Source organism: Caretta caretta, chromosome 25, assembly GCF_965140235.1.
Source record: "Caretta caretta isolate rCarCar2 chromosome 25, rCarCar1.hap1, whole genome shotgun sequence".
In the NCBI taxonomy this organism is placed as follows: Eukaryota; Metazoa; Chordata; order Testudines; family Cheloniidae; genus Caretta; species Caretta caretta.
Window position 1 is genome coordinate 7,938,650 of NC_134230.1, and position 21,530 is coordinate 7,960,179.

General features: G+C 46.3%; 1 protein-coding gene across 4 annotated transcripts in view; it reads right to left on the minus strand.

Moving 5' to 3' along the window:
• Positions 1 to 526: 526 nt before the first annotated feature.
• MBD3 (methyl-CpG binding domain protein 3) overlaps positions 527 to 21,530 on the minus strand; it is a 35,671-nt gene continuing 14,667 nt past the window's right edge. For all 4 annotated transcript variants that reach the window (XM_048831041.2, XM_048831038.2, XM_048831042.2 and 1 more), the window contains exons 2-7: positions 20,796 to 20,955; positions 20,363 to 20,500; positions 17,752 to 17,842; positions 16,989 to 17,166; positions 3,823 to 4,014; positions 527 to 2,389 (exon numbers count right to left, since the gene is read on the minus strand). In XM_048831041.2, coding sequence (XP_048686998.1) covers positions 3,828 to 4,014; positions 16,989 to 17,166; positions 17,752 to 17,842; positions 20,363 to 20,500; positions 20,796 to 20,955 — 754 coding nt within the window. In that variant the 3' untranslated portion in view covers positions 527 to 2,389; positions 3,823 to 3,827. The remainder of the gene's footprint in view (positions 2,390 to 3,822; positions 4,015 to 16,988; positions 17,167 to 17,751; positions 17,843 to 20,362; positions 20,501 to 20,795; positions 20,956 to 21,530) is intronic.

The window sequence follows — 21,530 nt, forward strand, 5'->3', positions numbered from 1 at the left end:
AGAAAATTAAATATTTTCACTGCAACTTCCTACCCGCCCGCCTTTCATCCAATGCAGAACAAGAGTAATGAGGTCTAAAGGAACAAGAATCTAGTATGGGTTACAGCAGTGGCTCTCAACCTGAGGCCCAGTCAGCATAGAGCTGTGGCCCATGTGACATCCTCAGGGCCATATAGGTAGTATATATATCGTGTGGATCAGGCCACATAACACATAAGAGAGCTGCATACGCGGCCCACAATAGTTGAAAAATAGGCTGAGAACCACTGGGTTAGTGTCAGAGGCGAGGGAGTAGGCAGATAGAGGAGTAGATAGCTAATGAAGCTCTTAGGATACTTTGCTAGTCTCTCATCCACAATGAAGGCATGGGAGTACACTGCAGTAAGGATCAGTTTTTTACATGGCATATCCCTCCTTCAGGTCCCAAAAAATTATCTAAAAACGCAGTGCAAGAGTTTCTCCTTAAGGACAGCTTGCAATAGCACAGCACAGATACTCAAAACGGGCTGACACAGACTAGAAAAAGTTCTACTTTCTGCAAGAAACATTTAATTGAACACAATGAATTACAGGAGGACAGTTTTACAGAATAATTACCATAACAGACTGTTTAAAAATGAAAATAATTCTAACTGGCAGCTGTACCATTGCCAAAACAATGCCTAGTACAGCAGCAGTAAAATACAAATCCAGCTTTCTTGTAGTACTCCAAATGAGCAACAATCCTGCGGAATTTTTTTTTTTTTTTTAAAAGGAAAGGGTTAATATAGCATCAGTCACTTTGACATGGGAGATTTCTCAACCAACCCAGTGGCTTGAGTAGAACTACACCCAAAGGAGGTCATTACTTTCCAGGAAATGCCCCTGGGTCCTCACTGTTATTGCTAAACATTCCTATATGACAGAGGCTCTGGGGAGCTACTTCTGTCCCAAATTTTGGGATACCAGCAACTCATACAACTGGTTAGAGGTGCAATATTTGAATCCATCTTTTATATATTCTCAGTGGACACTTCCAGGCATGAATTATGCATGGATACCCGAAGACAAAAGGAATTTGCAATCAAGTGGATATTTTCTTCAATCTCCTCATTCCACCCCTCCTGGAGGATTAATTTTCATCCATCACTAGTTTCCCCCACTATTTGCACAATAAGAGACTGAGGAATAATTCAAGGTACCCATGGTGAAGCCAAAAAACTTATGAACACATTAAGGCAGGTTTCACATCATTTCACTGTTCGACAAAGAATGCTGGTCACTCCACTGCACATGCAAGTAAGAAAGAGTCAATGCTCAATAAAAAGCATTAGATTCATTTTTAGATATTATAGAAAAGTCAAAAACTTTTGCCTTTCTTGTTTTAAAAGAGGTCAGAACATTACTGCTTTCACGTGCAGATATATAGACAAATCTATGGGAATGGACTCCCTTCACTCCACACATACTAAAACAGAGATTGGAGTGCTTGGCACCAGAAAAGAGGAGGAAATTTTCCGCATTGTTGGCCAGAAATGAGTCATACTGAACCTTCTATTTTTAGCTGCAAAGGTGTCTCCAACCAGACTTAACACCAAAAGTTGAATATTCATACTACACAATGATATACTTAGCTCTGAAACGCCTAATGAGCTATGTCTGGAGACACACAGGCTTCACTGCCAAGTATTGGCAACTAAAGCATTCAAAGTGGTGTTGGAACTAGTTATAGAACCAGGTTGTCACGGATACAAAATTGATTCACAGAGTGTAACTTTCCGAGCTCATCACAGCCTGAAGTGGAAGAGGCACCAACTTCTCATCTCTTAGGACTACTCATCAAATCCTATCTGATCTTGAGAGAAAAATGAAATTCAGTGACCTGAATTCACATACAGAATGACAATCTATAACATACAGTCTGGTACAAACCGGTAGCCTACAGCAAAGTGGCCAAGGAGTGAAAAAGCATTTCTTGTCCTCCTTGTGTGTCAGATGAGAGAAAAAAATGGTTTCTCTAGGTCACTGTTAAAAGGTACTAAGATAGAAAAGTCTGAAAAATTTGACCCCACTGTATCATTGACCCATGAATAAGAGAGGGAATCTGGTTTCAAGTTTTAGCTCTCCCACCACTTTTGCATTCCTTTATTCCCCTTCACACTTTTGTATTCCCCTGACCCTTTAGAAAAAGGAGGGGGAAGTATAGTTTAGTTAAGTTCATCTTCAAGAATACCCAGCAATTAATGAGCAATCAGCTTCTCAACTTTTTCCTGAAGTGGACATCGAACATGCTCAAAAAGGTACAGTTGGATGGTTGGTGCAATTTAGTCTGCAGACACTCTTGGCTTTGTAAATAGTTGTGCTGACCCTGCTGATAGGGTTTAGACTAGGAATTCTTAGATGGAACTCCCTGGAAGAAAGAAGCAGAGAGAAACACTTGGTAAATCATCAGGGACTTTTACGTTTTTGTAGCAGGTGGTCTCTTTAAGAATCAGGGTGAGGTCTCATCTAGATCTTCAACACAACTGCCTCTTTGGCCTCAGCTTTTCACCATGGTAGTCTGTTATCTTATCTGGCTGGCTGCTGTTGCTGGACTGTTTCACCAGAAAGGACCGAAAGGTACGGAGTGCTCAAATAAGGCTACAGTTAATCCAAGTGGCAACACAAGGAAGAGGAGGGAGCCCAAATATAAGTCAGCATCTTCCATAGGCCACACAAATCCCATCATAATGATTAGCCTCCCAGTATGGAAAAAACAAAGGTCACTCCTGATCCTACACGGGACTGAAATGCAGCTGTCACTGCCTCCAAGGGGGGTAGTTTCTTTTTTCTCTTGTTCATTTTAAGGTTCGTCTTCCTCTACGTTTTTATTTCTTGCCTAAGAAGCTCACAAGTCTACAGTCTAAGTAACAAAGCCGCGAGGATACTGGCTATCTCATTTCAGTGACAGATTACTGGTTGTTTTTCCTGGAATATAACTTAAAATGATCAAACATTAAATAGTCGTTGAGAGCTGTTTTTGTCTCAGTGCATAAATTTAACTGATGGTACATATGGCTCCTGGCTAGGGTTGTAACTAAGCAATACATCAAGAGAACACAAATAATGTTAGCTTTCCTTCCATAACATGGCTTACTGTGTTTGGGTACTGCAGTACATATCACACACTAAATGAAGATCCATGAAGTATCTTGGGTTGGCACTACATGAAGAGTTGAAGATAAAACCACTGCTTGATATTTTTTAAATTAATATTAGTTAAAATAGCTGAGTATGGAATAAATAGTCTTCCTTCAAAATGCACCCACGTATCTTGGTTGTGTACTAAGCATATGATAAGTACCAAGTGACAATCCGGGAGAACAAAATCCTCTATTTGATCCAAAGAATAGGTACAGAATAGTCAGTAACAATGCAAGCTCACTCCATATATAATGTCTCCACCAAAGTATCTCACTCCTGGCCTAGAGGGACCACCTAGCTTCTCCGCTAAGAATGTCCAAAGGGGGTTAATCTCAATTTTAATCTCAGTTATGACAGAGACTCCTGTCAATTTAGAATTAAGCCCCCCAAATTACTTTCACATTAACATCAATCCCCCCCCCACCCCAACTTTCAGGTCACTGTCACCATCTGTGTAGAAATGAGCCTGTGAGATAAGGTTTAAAAACGAAACAGCTCAAAGATCCAAAGAAGCTACTATCCCCTTTAATGTGCATACTGGAAAAGGATGTTAGTGCCAATTTTAAGATTCCTTTTGGATACATTTTCTTCCTCACTACAGTGCTATTCAATTCAAACTGAAAGGTGAGAAAGGAGGTAATAGTTCAGAGTTACCATTACCTGGACTATACATTCTCCATTTCCTGGTCATGGTCTTGTTCCTCCTCTTCCTCCTCCCCTTCTTCATCACCCGCTTCCTTCTCTGAAGGAGCTTCCCCATCCCTTGCTATTTCCTCCACATGGGCGAGCATGTCAGCCATCAGTGCTTCCTCCAGCCTCTTCCGCACCTGCTGTACAAGCTCCTCCTGCTTCCTGCCAGGAAAGAACAAATACCTGTATTACTTTTCACAGCTGCGAAGTTGAAGGGAAGGAGTGCAAATCCCTCAGCTGTGAGGCTGGACAAGGTGATGTGGGATGCTACAAAAAAAGAGTATTTTAAAATATCACATCATGTTTACATATATTATAGGTGAAGCTGGTAGCAACACCAAGTCTGTCTAACCCTTCCCATAATATGACCCTGTTTTCAGTTGGCAAACATTTGGGCTGAAATTTGGCATACCAAGTGTTTGCCTGAGCATAATCCATATGCACAAGAGGTTCAAATTAAGGTTTCAAAGGTAACTTTAATTCTGGCATTTGCTAATTTTTGTGTGCTTGATTTTGCAACCCGAACAATGTACTTGTAACAGGTTTCTGTGTTTATTTTTTTTATTTATGTGTACACACACACACAAAAGACAAATATTCTCTTGTAAATCTGCAGCAGAAATGCACACTAGGTAGCATAATCACTTGGCAGTTGAACTTCTCAAGTTAGAGGTTGGAATACAATTAGGACACTAAACAGGTTGAAGGCAGAAATCGGACCAGCCTCAAGATGTTTGCTGGAAAACATCACCCAATTTAGTTCATTGCGGATAAACAGTGGGTCAGTAAACTTTTTATTTGTGTGGTGCACCAGCAGTTAGCTATTCCCAACCTCGTGCCAATGGAAGATGCAGGTGCATAAAATGTGAACTGGATGTGCCACGTTAATTACTTCCCTGCATGTATGAGATGAAGAGAAGCACAGAAGTTTACCAGACAGAAAAGGATGTTAAGGCCTTCTGAGGATAAATGAGAGATAGGGGAAGAAGCAGTAATAACGGACAGTGACTTTTGAAAGAAGAGGACTGGACTGATTATATTCCAAGTGTATTATCACAATTTATGTTCTGTAACTGCCTTACTTTGCAAAAATACAACAGCTGAGGTATTTGGTATCTTCATTTTACAACACAGCAAACAACGAAGTAGACACCCAAAGGGTTTCAACTCTTTGGCTCATCAGACCTAAGGCAACATACGCTTGACACACATACCCTTCCCTGTACACAAAAGCCTTAATCCAGAGCCATTCTTCAGAAAGGATATGGATTTATTATCCACAAATATCAGAGAAGAGGCAGCAGGACAATGCCAGAGCTCAGCATAATGAATCTGAGGTATCCTTGCAAATGGAAATCAGACCCAGAATCCAATGTTTCCTTGACTTTTCAGCACACAACAGGCTTGTACAAGTTAGACTTTCCTCTACTGGGCAAGAGGAGAGCATCAGCCAGCCTAGGGACAGTTTATTTTAAAAGTGTCTTAGATAAGGACAATTTAATCCTCCAACTTGTTGAATAAAAAGGTGCTTGTCTCACTGTTTTTGTAGCCATACATATAATGGACATTAGTACAAACCAAAGTGTATGGAGTGAACAGCTGAAGATGGCCAGAAGAGGAATTTAACAGCAGGGCATAGAGAGGAAAAAAGCAATTTCTTCTGCTTTTCAGTGCAACTTACAAGGAAACAAAAGGCCAGTCAGACATACTGGTCAGTCACTGCAGCCAGCATTTAAGTACAGGTCAGAAGCTTGAGATGTAGAGAAGAATTACATTTCACTCACTTAAATCACATCTGTCACTGTCCAGGCTGCCAAACAAAGGATGACTATTTATCTTACAAAGATCTTGTAGGATCTCTCACTCCTGGTTTTTAGTCCCTTAGGCCTGAACCTGGCAGAACTTCCCTATTAAAGATTTTTCACTCTAAGTCATCAGAATAGTACAAACCATTCACAGAATCATAGAATATCAGGGTTGGAAGGGACCTCAGGAGGTCATGTAATCAAACCCCCTGCTCAAAGCAGGACCAATCCCCAACTAAATCATCCCAGCCAGGGCTTTGTCAAGCCTGACCTTAAAAACCTCAAAGGAAGGAGATTCCACCACCTCCCTAGGTAACCCATTCCAGTGCTTCACCACCCTCCTAGTGAAAAAGTTTTTCCTAATATCCAACCTAAACCTCCCCCTCTGCAACTTGAGACCTTTACTCCTTGCTCTGTCATCTGCTACCACTGAAAACAGTCTAGATCCATCCTCTTTGGAACCCCCTTTCAGGTTACTGAAAGCAGCTAACAAATCCCCCCTCATTCTTCTCTTCTGCAGACTAAATAATCCCAATTCCCTCAGCTTCTCCTCATAAGTCATGTGCTCCAGCCCCCTAATCATTTTTGTTGCCTTCCACTGGACTCTTTCCAATTTTTCCACAGCGTTCTTGTAGTGTAGGGCTCAAAACTGGACACGACTCCAGATGAGACCTCAACAATGCTGAATAGAAGGGAACGATCACGTCCCTCGATCTGCTGGCAATGCTCCTACTTATACAGCGCAAAATGCCGTTAGCCTTCTTGGCAACAAGGGCACACTGTTGACTCATATCCAGCTTCTCGTCCACTGTAACCCCTAGGTCCTTTTCTGCAGAACTGCTGCCTAGCCTCTCGGTCCCTAGTCTGTAGCAGTGCATGGGATTTTTCCGTCCTAAGTGCAGGACTCTGCACTTGTCTTTGTTGAACCTCATCAGATTTCTTTTGGCCCAATCCTCTAATTTGTCTAGGTCCCTCTGTATCCTATCCCTACCTTGCAGCGCATCTACCTCTCCTCCCAGTTTACTGTAATCTGCAAACTTGCTGAGGGTGCAATCCACGCCATCCTCCAGATCATTAATGAAGATATTGAACAAAACCAGCCCCAGGACCGACCCCTAGGACACTCCGCTTGATACCGGCTGCCAACTAGACATGGAGCCATTGATCACTACCCATTGAGCCCAACAATCTAGCCAGCTTTCTATCTACCTTATAGTCCATTCATCCAGCCCATACTACTTTAACTTGCGGGCAAGAATACTATGGGAGACGTATCAAAAGCTTTGCTACAGTCAAGGAATAACACATCCACTGCTTTCCCCTCATCCACAGAGCCAGTTACCTTATCGTAGAAGGCAATTAGGTTAGTCAGGCATGACTTGCCCTTGGTAAATCCATGCTGACTGTTCCTGATCACTTTCCTCTCCTTTAAGTGCTTCAGAATTGATTCCTTGTGGACCTGCTCCATGATTTTTCCAGGGACTGAGGTGAGGCCGACTGGCCTGTAGTTCCCGGAAATCAGCATCACTACTAGCCCCTACTAGTCAGCATGCTCCAGCCCTTCAGAGTACAAATGCTGCCCTCAGAATGTTGCAGTCAGCTCATTGGAATGAACAAGAAAACATCAGATCAAAAATGCACTCCAGAGAAAGGCACCTCAAAAGAAAAGTAACCTTCAAATTCTGAGGAGATAGGCAGATGAATGAGAATCCTATATCATCAATGAAGCAGAATTAATTTTCTCTTTTCTGCAGATACCATTCTATGAGAGCAAGAAGCTTGAGACATGTCCCCAAAAGAAAAAAAGGATTGCAAAGTTGCAACAAGTAGAAATAGCAAAGCCAATGTCAACAATATAGAAAGGAGAGGTTAACTTATCTTGTACAGTAACTGGAGAATTTGGAGATGTTTTGTTCCTATGGGTGCTCCGCATCAGGATGTGTATGCGCCTGTGAGCTCCGGATTGGAGATTCTGTCAGCAGTATTTGCAGGTCCATGGTTACACCCTACACATCCTTGTGCTCCAGCAGAAGGGTACATAGGGAAGGTCAGACCTGTTGCTGCTCTAGTTCCTTCTCAACCATGAAGTCGAGAGAGAATGACTCTGGAGTAGAGGGGAAGGATGGCAGACAGCAGGGCATCCATCGGGACAAAACTCCTCAAAAACTCCAGTTACTGTACAAGATGAGTAACCTCTCATTTGAGTTATTGTCCCTGTGGATGTTCCATGTCAGGAAGTTCCCAAGCAGTACCCCAATGAATGAGAATGATGCTAAGGAGAATAATTCAATAGGGACCACAGAAGAGCATTACTAAAGGCTACTTTGGCCCTAGAAGCATGCACAAGAGCATAGTGCTGGGAAAAAGTGTGTACCAAAGACCAGGTGGCAGCTCTGCAAATGTACAAGATGGGACCTCTCTCTATCCAAGCTAGGTACTCTCTCCCTGATATGCTAGAGTAATACATTGCTGTTCTATTGTCCAGCCAAAGAGAAGCAAGTTTCCTTCCTCAGTGGTTGGAGAAATTATCCCTTGCTGATAGAATTTTCTCTTGGTGCCATACAGAGAAGGCTTTTTATCTAAGTGGAAAAGAGATCCAGCTTCAGTGTTCCACTGGAGGAAAATACCAGGAATCAATCAGCCTGCAATTGTGTTCTCCTTCCTTATCAAGTACGTAACTAGGAACATCTTGTGGAATACAACCTGCTCTCTCACATGAAGAACTTACTGACCAAGGAGGCATGACCCAGAACTTCCCTGCTGGTGGATGTAAAACATGGTAGCCTGATTGCACCAGAATCACTTTTTATTTATAACTCTAATCTCTGATGGTCCTTAGTGCTAGAAGACCACCCTCAACTCCCTCTAGAAGAGGCATAATGGCCCCCTGAGTGTTCCCCAAGATATAGGATAGGGCTGAGCCCAGCTACCTTTTTGACTATCAACATCTAGAATATATCCTTCTCTCTCTTTTGTCCACTAGAACAGGCTCGATGACCCTCTGCCAGGAGGAATTGGCTTTCCTACAGCAGCTCTTCCAGATATTGAACAGCCTGAGACAATTTTTGTAATGGGCAATGGAGTGTTTTCTGAAAGCCTGATCTCATGGTCCCAAGCAACAATGTTCAGGATCTGTACACCTAACGTGACTAATGACCTTAGATGGTAAAATAGCTCCCATTCTGCCTCTGGCAGGAAATTCCTGGCAGTCTACTGGCAATAGCAGACTTGCTAAACACTCTGGAACCTTGCAAAAATCCTTCCGTTTTTAGAGCACGCTAAAAGGGGACTGAAGACCCTTCAACTTCTGATACTGAGGCAGAGGGCTATTCCATTAAACTTACATGAAAGATGGTTTTTGAGGTAGACCCTTTCCATTCTTTCCTATAAAGGATCTGAGGTGTGAGACAAGCCCAAGAAAATATCAAGTGGTCCTTGTCCTCTTTGCCCTCTGCAAAGTAGCCTCCATCTGCTCACCAAACAAGTCAGTCTCTTGTGTTGGTCAGGTTTTCAAACTTTCAAAGGACCTTCTACAGAAACCAGTTGCCCACAACCAAGCAAGTATACAGTCATCCTATAATGTGAGGCAGCAGCCCACTCCAAAAGACCCTTCCCCAAAGTCTCTCAAACATAATGTCAGGTCCGCTCTAAACCCTTATGAAAAGACAGTTATCTCGAAGAACACCAGTTATGGAAAAAGGTGTGTTGCTCATGTCTATTCCACAGTAGGTGTGCATGCTTGCCACGTGCACCGGTGCCGGAAGTCTTTCCCCTAGCAGTACCCGTAGGGGGAGCACTACTGTGCCCCCTGGAGTGGGACCTCCATGGTGCGGGTATAAGGGGAGCTGTGCGCTCCCCCCACCCTCAGTTCCTTCTTGCCAGACAACTCTGACAGAGGGGAAGGAGGGTGGGATGTGGAACAGACATGAGCAACACATCTCAAAGAACACCAGTTTCGGAAAAAAGTAACTAACTGTCTTTTCTTCTTTGAGTGATTGCTCATGTGTATTCCACAGTAGGTGATTCCAAGCTGTATCTGTTGGAGGTGGGTAGGAGTTCACAGATTCCTGGGACGGAGTACAGCCCTACCGAATCCGGCGTTGTCCCTGGTTTGGGAGACAATCGCATAGTGTGAGGTGAATGTGTGAACAGAGGACCAGGCAGCAGCCCTACAGATGTCCTGAATTGGGACGTGGGCCACGAAGGCAGCTGACAAGGCCTGTGCCTGTGTTGAGTGTGCCTTCACGATTGGTGGAGGGGGAACTCCTGCCAGATTGTAACAGGTGCAGATGCATGAGGTGATCCAGCGAGAGGGACGGTGGGTGGAGAACGACTGCCCCTTCATGAGCTCAGCCGAAGCAATAAACAGATGTGAAGACTTCCTGAATGGCTTAGTCCATTCCGGGTAGAAAGTCAGCGCCCTACGCACATCGAGCGTGTGGGGGAGGCACTCCTCATTGGATGTGTGAGGCTTGGGGCAGAGGACAGGCAGGAAGATGTCCTGGCCCATGTGAAAGGCAGAGACCATCTTAGGGCGGAGGAACGTGGGGTGTGGGAGGAGCTGGACCTTATCCTTGTGAAAAACTGTGTACGGGGGTCCAGAGGTCAGAGCCCTGAGCTCCAATACCTGCCTGGCCAACACGATGGCAACCAGGAAGGCCACTTTCCATGACAGATGAGACCAGGAGCACATGGCCAGAGGTTCGAAAGGGGGTCCCGTGAGACGGGACAACACCAAGTTCAGATCCCACTGTGGGACAGGGGGCCTAGCATATGGGAAAAGACGGTCCAATCCCTTGAGGAACTGTCCAGTCAAAGGATGGGAGAACACCGTACGACCCTGCACCGGCAGATGGAAGGCAGATATGGCCGCCAGGTGCACCCTGACCAAGGAGTTCCAGGCCCTGGGTCCTAAGGTGGAGGAGGTAAACCAGGATAAGCTGAATCAGGGCAGCCATCGGGGAAACACCCTGCTCAACAGCCCACCTGAAGAACCTGGACCACTTTGTCAAATAGGCTCGGTGTCTGGATGGCCGCCGACTTTCCAGGAGGATGTGTTGGACCCCTTCCGAACACACCTGCTCCTCTCCGCCTAGCCACTGAGCAGCCACGCCGTGAGGTGGGGAACCTCTAAACTGGGGTGGAGGAGATTGCCTCAGTTCTGGGAGAGCAAGTCTGGGCAGAGAGGCAACAGGTGTGGTGGGGCCACCACTAGGCTCATGAGGGTCCCTTACCTTGTCTAACTTCACCTTCTCTAGGACCTTGCTGATGACGGGGAACAAGGGGGAAGGCACAGAGAAGCTGAACTGACCACGGCAGGAGGAAGGCATCTGAGATAGCACCCCATCCCAACCCCCCCCCACCCCCCGAGCAGAACCAGGGGCAACGCCTGTTCTGCCTCGTCACAAACAGGTCCACCTGGGAAATTCCCCACGCTCGGAAGGTCTGGTGAGCCACCTCCGAGTGGAGAGATCATCGTGCTGGGAGGAGAAATCCCTGCTCAAACGATTGGCCCGCGTGTTGCGGGCTCCCAGCAGGTGGAAGACCCTCAGGGAGATGTCATGGGCTATACAGAAGTCCCACAGCCTGAGGGCTTCTTGGCAGAGGGCCAAGGACCGGGTCCCGCCTTGCCTGTTGATGTAAAACATCGAGGCCGTGTTGTCCGTGAGGACCCTGATTATCTTGCCCTGTAAGTGCGAGAGGAAAGCCACACACGCCAGGCCTACTGCCCTAAGCTCCCCAACGTTTATGTGGAGGGACAACTCCGTGGTCGACCACAACACTTGGGTCTGAACTGTCCCCATATGGGCCCCCCAACCCAGGTCCAACACGTCGGACACTAGCTCCAGTGACAGGGCTGAGTCCCGGAAGGGGACCCCTTGGAGCATGTTGCTTGGGGAGGACCACCACCATAGGGAGGTGATCACCGGGTCGGGATGGTGAGGACACTGTCCATACTGTCCTGGGCCTGGGAGAACTGTGAGGCCAACCAAAGTTGGAGGGGCCTCATTCGGAGTCTGGCGTGGCATACTATGTACGTGCACACCGACATGTGACCCAGGAACTGTAGGCACGCCCTGGCCGTTGTCACGGGGAATTTCAAGACCAAGACAATTAGCCCTTTCAGGGTCTCGAACCTGCCCGGCGGGAGGGAGGCCGTGGCCATCGAGGCGTCCAGGAGTGCCCCGATGAACTCTATGGACTGGACTAGAACTAATGTTGACTTGGCCTTGTTTACCAACAGACCCAGGTTGGCACAAGTGGACAAAAGGAGAGCCATGTGGTCCTGCACCTGCAACAAGGAGCTGCCCTTGACCAGCCAGTCGACCAGGTAGGGGAAGATCTGGACCCCCCAACCCCGGCGCCTGAGGTACGCCGCCACCACTGACATACACTTCGTGAACATCTTGGGGGAAGTGAATAGGCCAAATGGGAGGACCGTGAACTGATAGTGGTTCTGCCCCACTAGGAACCAGAGGAAGCACCTGTGTCCGTTGAACATATCAATACGGAAATACACGTCCTGCAGGTCCAGGGCCGCGTACCAATCCCCATCCCCGGGGTCCAGGAAGGGTATGATAGAGGCCAGGGAGACCATGTGGAACTTGAGCTTGACCATGAACTGGTTCAGGTCCCGCAGATCCAGGATAGGCCTGAGACCCCCTTTCGCCTTGGGGATACGGAAATAATGAGAGTAAAAACCCCTTGCCCTTGAACTCCCTGGGTACCATTTCCACAGCTCCCAGACTGAGGAGCCAGCCCACTTCCTGCTCTAACAGGTCCACATGTGATGGGTCCCCCAGACCAGCGAGGGATGAGGGGGTGGTTGGGCAGGGGTGAGACAAACTGCAGCATGTAGCCCCGAGAGATGGTGTTGAGGACCCATTGGTCCGAGGTTAGTCGCGACCATTCCAAGAGGAAAGCACACAAGCGATTGCGGAAGGGAAGCTTTATTGAAGGGGGAGTCTCCTCGGGAGTTGCCCGGGTACCCTCTGGCGCCCCATCAAAAATGCCTTTTTCCCACCTGCGTGCCCTTAAAGGGCCCAGGTTGCAGGGAAGGACGTGACTGCTGTTGAGCGCGCCCCTTCCGGTCCTTAGACCTGTTATACGCGGGCTCATATCTAGGCTCAGAAGCCTGGGCAGGGGCCTGCTGCAGCTTGAACTTGGCCGGAAGTATATAAAGGCCCAGGGTCTGCAAGGTCGTGTGGGAATCCTTCATGCCATGCAGCCTGGCGTCTGTTTGCTCTGCGAACAGGGCCTTGCCATCAAACGGGAGATCCTGCAAAATTGACTGGTACTCCGTGGATAGCCCGGACAGCAGGAGCCATGATGCCCTCCGCATGGATACTGCCGAGGCCATGGATCGAGTAGCCATGTCCGCCACATCCAAAGCCTCCTGGAGGGCAGCTTTGGCAGCAGCTGCACCCTCCTCCAGCCACGACTTGAATTCTTTCTTGTCTTGCTCCGGGAGGGAGACCTCGAATTTTGGCAGTGAGACCCACAAGTTAAATTCGTATCTGCTCAGGAGAGCTTGGTCGTTAGCCACCCGCAGCTAGAAGCTTGAAGATGAATACAGCTTCCTACTGAAAGAGTCCAGTCTCCTTGAATCTTTCTTTTTGGGTGTGGGAGCTGGTTGACCCTGTCTCTCCCTGTGGTTGACAGATTCGACCACCAAGGAGTTGGGCACTGAGTGGGTATAAAGGTATTCATGCCCTTTGGCGGGTACAAAATATTTGCGCTCTGCCTTCTTTGAAATGGGGGCCAGGGAAGCTGGTGTTTGCCACAAGGCATTCAAAATGTTTGCCACCCCCTCGCAGAGGGGCAAAGCCACCCTGCCCAGCACCAGGGAGGACAGGACATTAAAAAGGGAGTCCAAGGGCCCCTCCATCGCCTCTGCTTGGAGGTTAAGGCTCGATGCTACCCTTTTCAGGAGCTCCTGGTGTGCTCTGAAGTCCTCCTGCAGGTCAGAGGGGTCGCAACTGTGTCACCCGGAGCGGGGGAGGAGGCTGGCACGGAGCTCTGCGTGTCTGCCAGCACTGGTGAGTCCAACCCTTGGTCGGACTCCGGGCGAGGCGCTGGGGACATATGTCCCACCGATTTAGCTCCCGGAGGCCTAGAGAGCAAGGCCAATGGTGCCTCTGAAGCTCCAGTTATCGAGCGAGCCCCCACCTGGGGCTGCATCGGAGGCCACGGTGCCCACTGTCCTTGCCACGGGGCTCCATGCCACTGCCCTTGCTGCAGCACTGGTGGCACCAGAGGGGTTGGCTTAACTAGGCTGATCCAAGGAGGGGGGTGGCTGCAAGCAGAGGTTGGGCTGACAAGTGACCTGGCGCTACTGCGGGAGGAACAGCGGTGCCTGGAGTGACGGCATCCACAGGACTACAACCCCGAAGCAGAGGATCAGTATTGCTCATAGCTGCTGTTCCACTATCTGCTCCAATGCGTGGACCTTCGATGGCGTGGTGCCAGCGATCTACACCTCGAGCTGCGGGGGGCGAGAGCAGGAGTCTGACTGGGAGCGCCAACGGCACCCATGCCATGACCGACTGCGGTAGCCCCGACGACTCAGTAACCATCCGCAACGCCTATCTCCGTGACATCTGTAATCTCTCCACAGCGTGGAGCGGTGCTGGGAACCCCGTTCGGACGGCACCCAACCAGACAGTCTAGCGGGCGTCGATGGTGATGCATGAGGACTTTGTCCCAAACGATCGCTGGGCGGCGAGAGGGGGTCGGGTGCGGTCTCCTGACCAAGACCTGCGCTGAGCTGGGGATGATTGCAGGGAGCCCAGCGGTGGTTTGCCTCTGGAGCGGGGGCCTGACACCGGCGGTGCCCCCAGTACCGGCATGGTTATGACGTCTCAAGCCACTTGCAAGACCTCTGGCGTCTAAGGCATCTGGACAGACCTGACCAGACACGGCTGGGCTACTCCGCTCAACGTGAGTGGGAGGCCTAGGGGCTGGGGGCAGGGGAACGAGAGCTGCCTAACATGGGTCTAGCCTCTGCCCCTACTTTCTCTTGATGCCACTGCGACGACGGGCCTTTCCTCGGCTTCTTGTGTCCCGCAGATGGGGAGCGGTGCCAGCTAGTGGAAGGCACCAAAGGGTCGCCATGCACGAAAGTCGCGGTACCCGGAGCCAAATCAGTGCTCCCCCTACGAGTACTGCTAGGGGAAAAACTTACGGCACCGGTGCACGTGGCGAGTACGCACATCTACTGTGGAATACACATGAGCAATCACTCGAAGAAGAACTAGCTTTATCATCTCGTGGCATTTTTCTCGAGTAAGAGAATTGTCCAGAGCGGAGGTGTTCTTCCACAGCTCCACCTGAGCTTTTGCCATGAAAGCCTGGTAGTCTACAACGCAAAGGGCTGTAGCCTCCGTCCAAATGAACTTCAGTGCTGTAGCTCAGGAATCTGGGGTGCAGCACTACAGGTAAAAAGAAGCTTTCTACTGGACATGGCCCTCTTCCAACACCAATCTTCCATGGAGAGGGTGGAAGACACAGCCAGAAACGTTCCTCTGGAACAGTAGTCCCCACACTTCTTACCTCATGCCCCCCCTTACCCCTGTTTGTGCCTGCCCCCAGGCATGGGGGGGGGGGGCAGGGCCAGGAACCAAGCCTCCTTGCCCCCATGGGGACTGGACTAGGCCCCGGCCCCCAGCTATGCCTCCCTCTGAACATTCCTCCATGCCCCACATTTTGGGGACCTCTGCTCTGAGAGGGTGTAATTATTTTTTTTTCTGCCTTTGAGACTGAGCAAATGTGCAAGGAGTTCCCCACACCTTTTCTTCAGCTAGTTCGAAACAGAGCCATTCTCTATTGGATGAGAATTCCCAGGACAGATAATTCTCACCGCCAGGGGAACTGCATCACCTTCTACTCTATCTACTACTAAAAAGAAAAGGAGTATTTGTTGCACCTTAAAGACTAATCAATTTATTTGAGCATAAGCTTTCATGAGCTACAGCTCGCTTCATCGGATGCATAAAGTGGAAAAGTGGTTTTTTCCACTTTATGCATCTGATGAAGCGAGTTGTAGCTCACGAAAGCTTATGCTCAAATAAATTGGTTAGTCTCTAAGGTGCCACAAGTTCTCCTTTTCTTTTTGCGAATACAGACTAACACGGCTGCTACTCTGAAACCTACTCTACTACTGTTGCACAGAAAGGTCAGAAAACTTAAGGGCTAGGAAAGTCCTGCTAGTTATTATTAGTCTCATAATAAGAAGCTACGGCCTATGAGTGAGAACCCTAAGAGATGGTATTTTCAGACAAATGGGATTTCACCTAGCTCTATGTTAATTTGAACTGTTTCCCTCTCTAATACAGGCTTTCAGTTTCTGAAACTGAAAGATCTGCCTTTGAAGGAGTTCTGGAGGGAGTCACACTTTTCTGATCCAATGAGAAAGGATCCAAATTCATCCTACCAGAGCTTGTGTTACGCACACTAACATGCTAATGGGGCTCTTTATCCCCCTCTAGTAGCTAAATAACAACAAACAGTTTGTGTGTCTGCTACTATTTTTGAGCTAATGAACCTAGTCCTTTAGCTTAAGCAGTCAAAGCTTTTAGAATCAGAGGTCCCTTCAATAACTGAAGATGACTCCTTCGGAGACACTGTTACATTTATACAAAAAGTCAAGAAAAGAAAGAAAGCAAGCAACTGCAGGTTTTTTAAATTTTGAAAAAAATCTTCCTCCAATGAAAATATTGTTCTGCAGAAATACAAAAAGGATAATTTGCGCACATGCACACCCCTCCCCACCAGAGGCAGCTGCTGCCTTGAAGATCTGCTATAAATCTACAGTATTGCAGTAAATATTGCTAGTGCCATGCAAACAGGGAAGCATTTTGAGTAATAATGAAGCTGGAGTTCAAAGTCATTGTTTTGGTCATGACTTAATATAGCATATACCACTTTCACACAGCATGATTATCAGGGAGCATGAAATTTAGTGAACTGATGGCTCTGCTCAAAGCTTCCTTGGGCCTGTTCTTTGGCGATTAAAAGTAACAGGTGCCTTCAGAAGAGCAGAAATCTGCAGTGTTGTCCTCTACCAGGGTGACAAAGTATTTCTTTCCTCAAAAGATGCAAGAGGTAAAACTAACCTAGTCCAACACAATAGTCAGAGGTAATGTTCTTTTCTTTCGTTTCCTGTGAAATCAAGTTAATAATTTGACACACTAGTTTAAAGCAATCAAAGAAACCCACTGAACCATACTCATCTACCAGGTATAAGCTTAGCTTTGATAAAAAGGAAATTAACTGTTTTACGCCCAAAAACCATTCCCAAAGCAAAGAACCAGTGACATTTCTTGTTAATACCTAATATCTTCATCCGTCACCATAAATGCTTTGCAGAGAGGCTGTGAGGTGTTTAGCCAAACTCCAGGGTTCTTCTCCACAGCTGCAGAGAGCTGTCCAGTGATGGGCATAGTGCTAGTGTGCAAGGCACTAGCTATAGCAGACAGAAGGGTTTCATCTGTGCAACCAGGTCCAACCCCTAAGGAGAGAAAAATTCTGTAATTTCCACCAATTTAACAGCAATAACTAAAAATAATACAGGCTGCTGCATTCTTTATTTTATAAGTTGCAGAGCTGTGTACTGATACTTTAAAAGTCAGCACATTTGTTCTACGCATCCCACATTAAACAGATCCTGCTGACCCAATGGCATAGCAATTCCTTTATATTTTAAAATGGTACACTCATTTTCTTCTTTTTCCCAGGTGTCCTACACATCCCAGTCTAAGCCTGGAGGACTATCACTCCATTACAGCTATCCTCCCCCACAAGGATGGCTGGCTGAAACTTCCTTTGGGACCTATCAAAAGAGCTCCTTAATTAACTTGAGTACAAGAGATGCTGTTGAGTGACATGTCACTTTCTCCTACTGTCCCTCAATGCCCCTCAGGGCTAAGTACACTGAATTTAAGCCTGACCCCAGTCATAACCAGTTGTTTCTGAAGTTGGGAGTTGTCCACAAAGTGCAAAACACCTGACAGCAAGTGGGTTAAGCCCACAGTACCTTCAAAACATAGCTAATACAACAGTGTTAGGCCTATAGTTAAAAGCATGATCTAATTACCTTGTAAACCCTTTGGAAGGTCCATTGTTTTCACCAGCTCTTCTGCAATGTCAAAGGCATTCAGTCCACTTAGTTTCTTCTCCCAGAAGAGCTAACAAAGAAAACATTTATTCATTCATGTAAAACATAGAAACGCACTTGACAACACAGCAAAACACCTGCCTGCCATGGCATGCTATGGAGCGGAGAACTGGAGCAGATATGTCTGGCAATATTATAAAAGGAGCTCAGATGTATCTGCAAGGAGGGAACAGTTTGCATTACCATCAGTTAATCAACAAAACAGCTCCATGGTTGGAAGAACCTCCTCAATATTTCTGTATTGATTTACTGGCTTTAAAAAAAGTTGCCCCCTTGCCTCAATTCGGGTATTTCCAATCTTTTCTTCTGCACCACTAGGATAGTAACTAATACTGGCATCACCTCATTTAATTGCAAATGGTATGGGGCAGTATTTTTTGGTAAGTATTCCTTTGGCTTATTCATCAATCTGCTCTTTAGCAGATTCCAGGGAATTGTTCCCCAGCTTTGCTTCAGAGATTACTCTTAAAGAAAGAGCATAGAGCAATTCAAGTCAAAGCCAGGGTAAAGATTAAATAAAATGACTGCAATAGTTTAATCAACAGATACATCAGCAAAAGTTAACTACTGCTTTTGGAACGAAGCTTTTCAATTACAGAAGCCATCACCCAATCTATCTGGTAAGAAGAGGCAATATTACAGCTGGGTCCACGTTCAAATCACAGTCCAGAGACATCTATCAGTGGATATCTACAGGACTATAGCAATTTGCCTGACAACCCTTGCTTTTTGCTGCAGAACAGCTATTTCATCTAGGCTTTAGGGAACTACAACATGGCATGTAGCCAGCCAAGGACCATACAAATCCACAAGTCTTCCGCCCACCTCATACCACAAGATGACCCAAAGTGTGACACAGTCTAAATTACTTCTCCTTGGCCTTTCACAATAATGCTCTCAGCTTCTAAGTAGCAGAGCAAATCACAGGAGGCAATTTCTAGTCCATAATTTTCAAATCAAAGGGTTATAAAGCCAGATACTTAAGAGGCCTGGGCATTATTTCCAAAATTAGAATGAAGACTTAACGTAGCCTGAACAAAGCTAGAATGGAGAAAATGCTGTGGGTGAAACATTAGGAAACTTTGATTTAGCAGTAGCAAGGATTGCTGGATACGCAGTAGAGCAGAGGGCTAGAGATGAATAAGGTAGAGAGTGAACAGAAAGATCCACAGTGATAATGCGCTTGCACCAGCACTCTCATGTTTAGTTGGGTACGAGGCAGTAAATCGGACAAATGCAGGTAGTCTCAAAACGACCTGTGTGTGTCTTCTGGACAATGCTCTTATAAAAATGCAAAGAGAAATAAAGTGGATAAGAAACAGACCAGTGTAAAGTACTGTTATAGTCAACAGCGTGGATATGGAAAACACACCCATCATCTTATTTAAAAACACCCACTGAGGGCAGAATTCCTTTTAAATGCATCATAATTCTTACTTCAGGATGATACTTGTGAGGTTGAATAAAAAAGATTTTGAAATTCCTCAACTGTGCAGAAGGAAATTTGAAAAATAAATAATTTTGATTACCCTTTTGATTGCCATATGGTGTAATATACCCACTTTTGCAGTTGTATGTATCGTGTACTGACAATTGGCAGTGTCTGAACTTGCTAATGACACTGAACACCTAGTTTCTAGAGAACTAAACAGATGGACTTTCTACAGCAAAGGACTCAATGAAGCTCTGCTGAGGGGACAGGCTGCCAATTCCAGGGAACAGGAACAAAATGAGACTGCCTGACAGAGACTGTTTCTAGCAAATAAGATTTATTTTACCAGTATCCACCTCTATAACTACATAATGCCCTCCCCTACACACACTTTTTTGTAGTCTTGGCTAGATGAGATTAAGTTCCTTTGTATGTCTCCTCTAGTTTGCAAATACATCGTATCGTAAGTGAAACGATGACTTGGATTTGGCTGTTAATACTGGCATTCAGGTGATGACCAAGTATTCTAGGTGATGACTGAATTTCTAAACTTAGGGGAGTTAAATGGTCCTGAGACACCAAAGTCACTAAGGGAGGCGCGCGGGGGAAGAAGGCAAAGGTGGCTGTAATTTCTGCCATGTGTAACAGACACCAGATAGTGGTTTTGTACTAGAAGAGTGTGAGCCTTCAGAATTTTGGCCCTATTTATACTATAAAATACATGACACAGGATCTAATTACAATACAGTTGTCCCTAAAACTGGATATGAACATTGTTCCAATATGTAGGGCAGACCACCAGACCACTTTAACCATGATGAAGCTAGAGATCTAACAAAGGCTCCAGCCCAGTTATAAAACACAGTTAAAATCATGTCTACACTATATAATGGAATGCTTTTAACAGGGCTAGGAAGTAACCAACTTGTAACAGATTCCATGACACTGAAGTCCCTGCCAGAATTTCAAATACAAAAAAAGTGCCAGTATACATTTACCCACTGTTATATAGGAGGGTTATATTCATGCTCCTCAATGATTAACACACATGAAGCTTTCTTAGCTCTGGGAAAGTAGCTGCCACACTGCAAACCTCACCTGGCGGGGCTGGTCCACAGCTTTCTGGGGATCACTCTTCACTTTGTTGCTGGGATGATTTGTGATCTTAGTGACAGGCTGCTTGAAGATTGAGGCTGTCTGTCTGACAGGGAGTGCAGTATTTAAGTCAGGTTTACCCTAAAGATTCAAAACAAAAAGAAAAAAACATTTTTTGCCACAGCAAAGTCAAACTCAACACTCTTATTAATGAAAATATTTGTGAATCAGTTTTAATTAGACCAGATCTACCTACAAGTAGGTCTCATACCCAGATATCATGACTTCTGTCTCATACAACTCCCACATACAAGCATTAATTCAAAGGCTAAATCCATGTGTGATGTTCTCAAAACAGTACCTCAAAACCAACAGTAATACACCAAAAACTCAAAGAGATGGAGAGGAGAAACCTTCCACTGTAACTTATTCTTACTTTGGCTTGGTTAGAACAGTCATAGCGCATCCTCTGCCTGTTCTTATTCATCTTACTCATCAGCATTTTGCCTGTGCGAAAGTCGAAAGTGCTCAAGTCCATGGAGCTCCCCAGGTAACGGGCCAGCTGAGGCTTGCTTCGGAACTTCTTCCCACTTGGGCTGAGAAAAATACAGAGGGAACAGAGAGAGAAATTAAACTTCCTGGGCTCTGGCTGATACCAATGTTAGTTTCACTACCAAAAAAAGGCGCTAGGTTATTATTCCCTTTGTGGCAGGAAAAGAGGATCCTGGGCATCCAAGAATAACCCCCTCCTCACTCATTCACTCTATATGGATATCATAGAATATGTGGGTTGAAGGGACCTCAGGAGGTCATCTAGTCCAACCCCCTGCTCAAAGCAGGACCAATCCCCAACTAAATCATCCCAGCCAGGGCTTTGTCAACCCTGACCTTAAAAATATCTAAGGAAGGAGATTCCACCACCTCCCTACGTAACGCATTCTAGTGTTTCACCACGCTCCTGGTGAAAAAGTTTTTCCTAATATCCAACCTAAACCTCCCCCACTGCAACTTGAGACCATTACTCCTTGCTCTGTCATCAGCTACCACTGATAACAGTCTAGATCCATCCTCTTTGGAACCCGCTTTCAGGTAGTTGAAAGCAGCTATCAAATCCCCCCTCATTCTTCTCTTCCGCAGACTAAACAATCCCAGTTCCCTCAGCCTCTCCTCA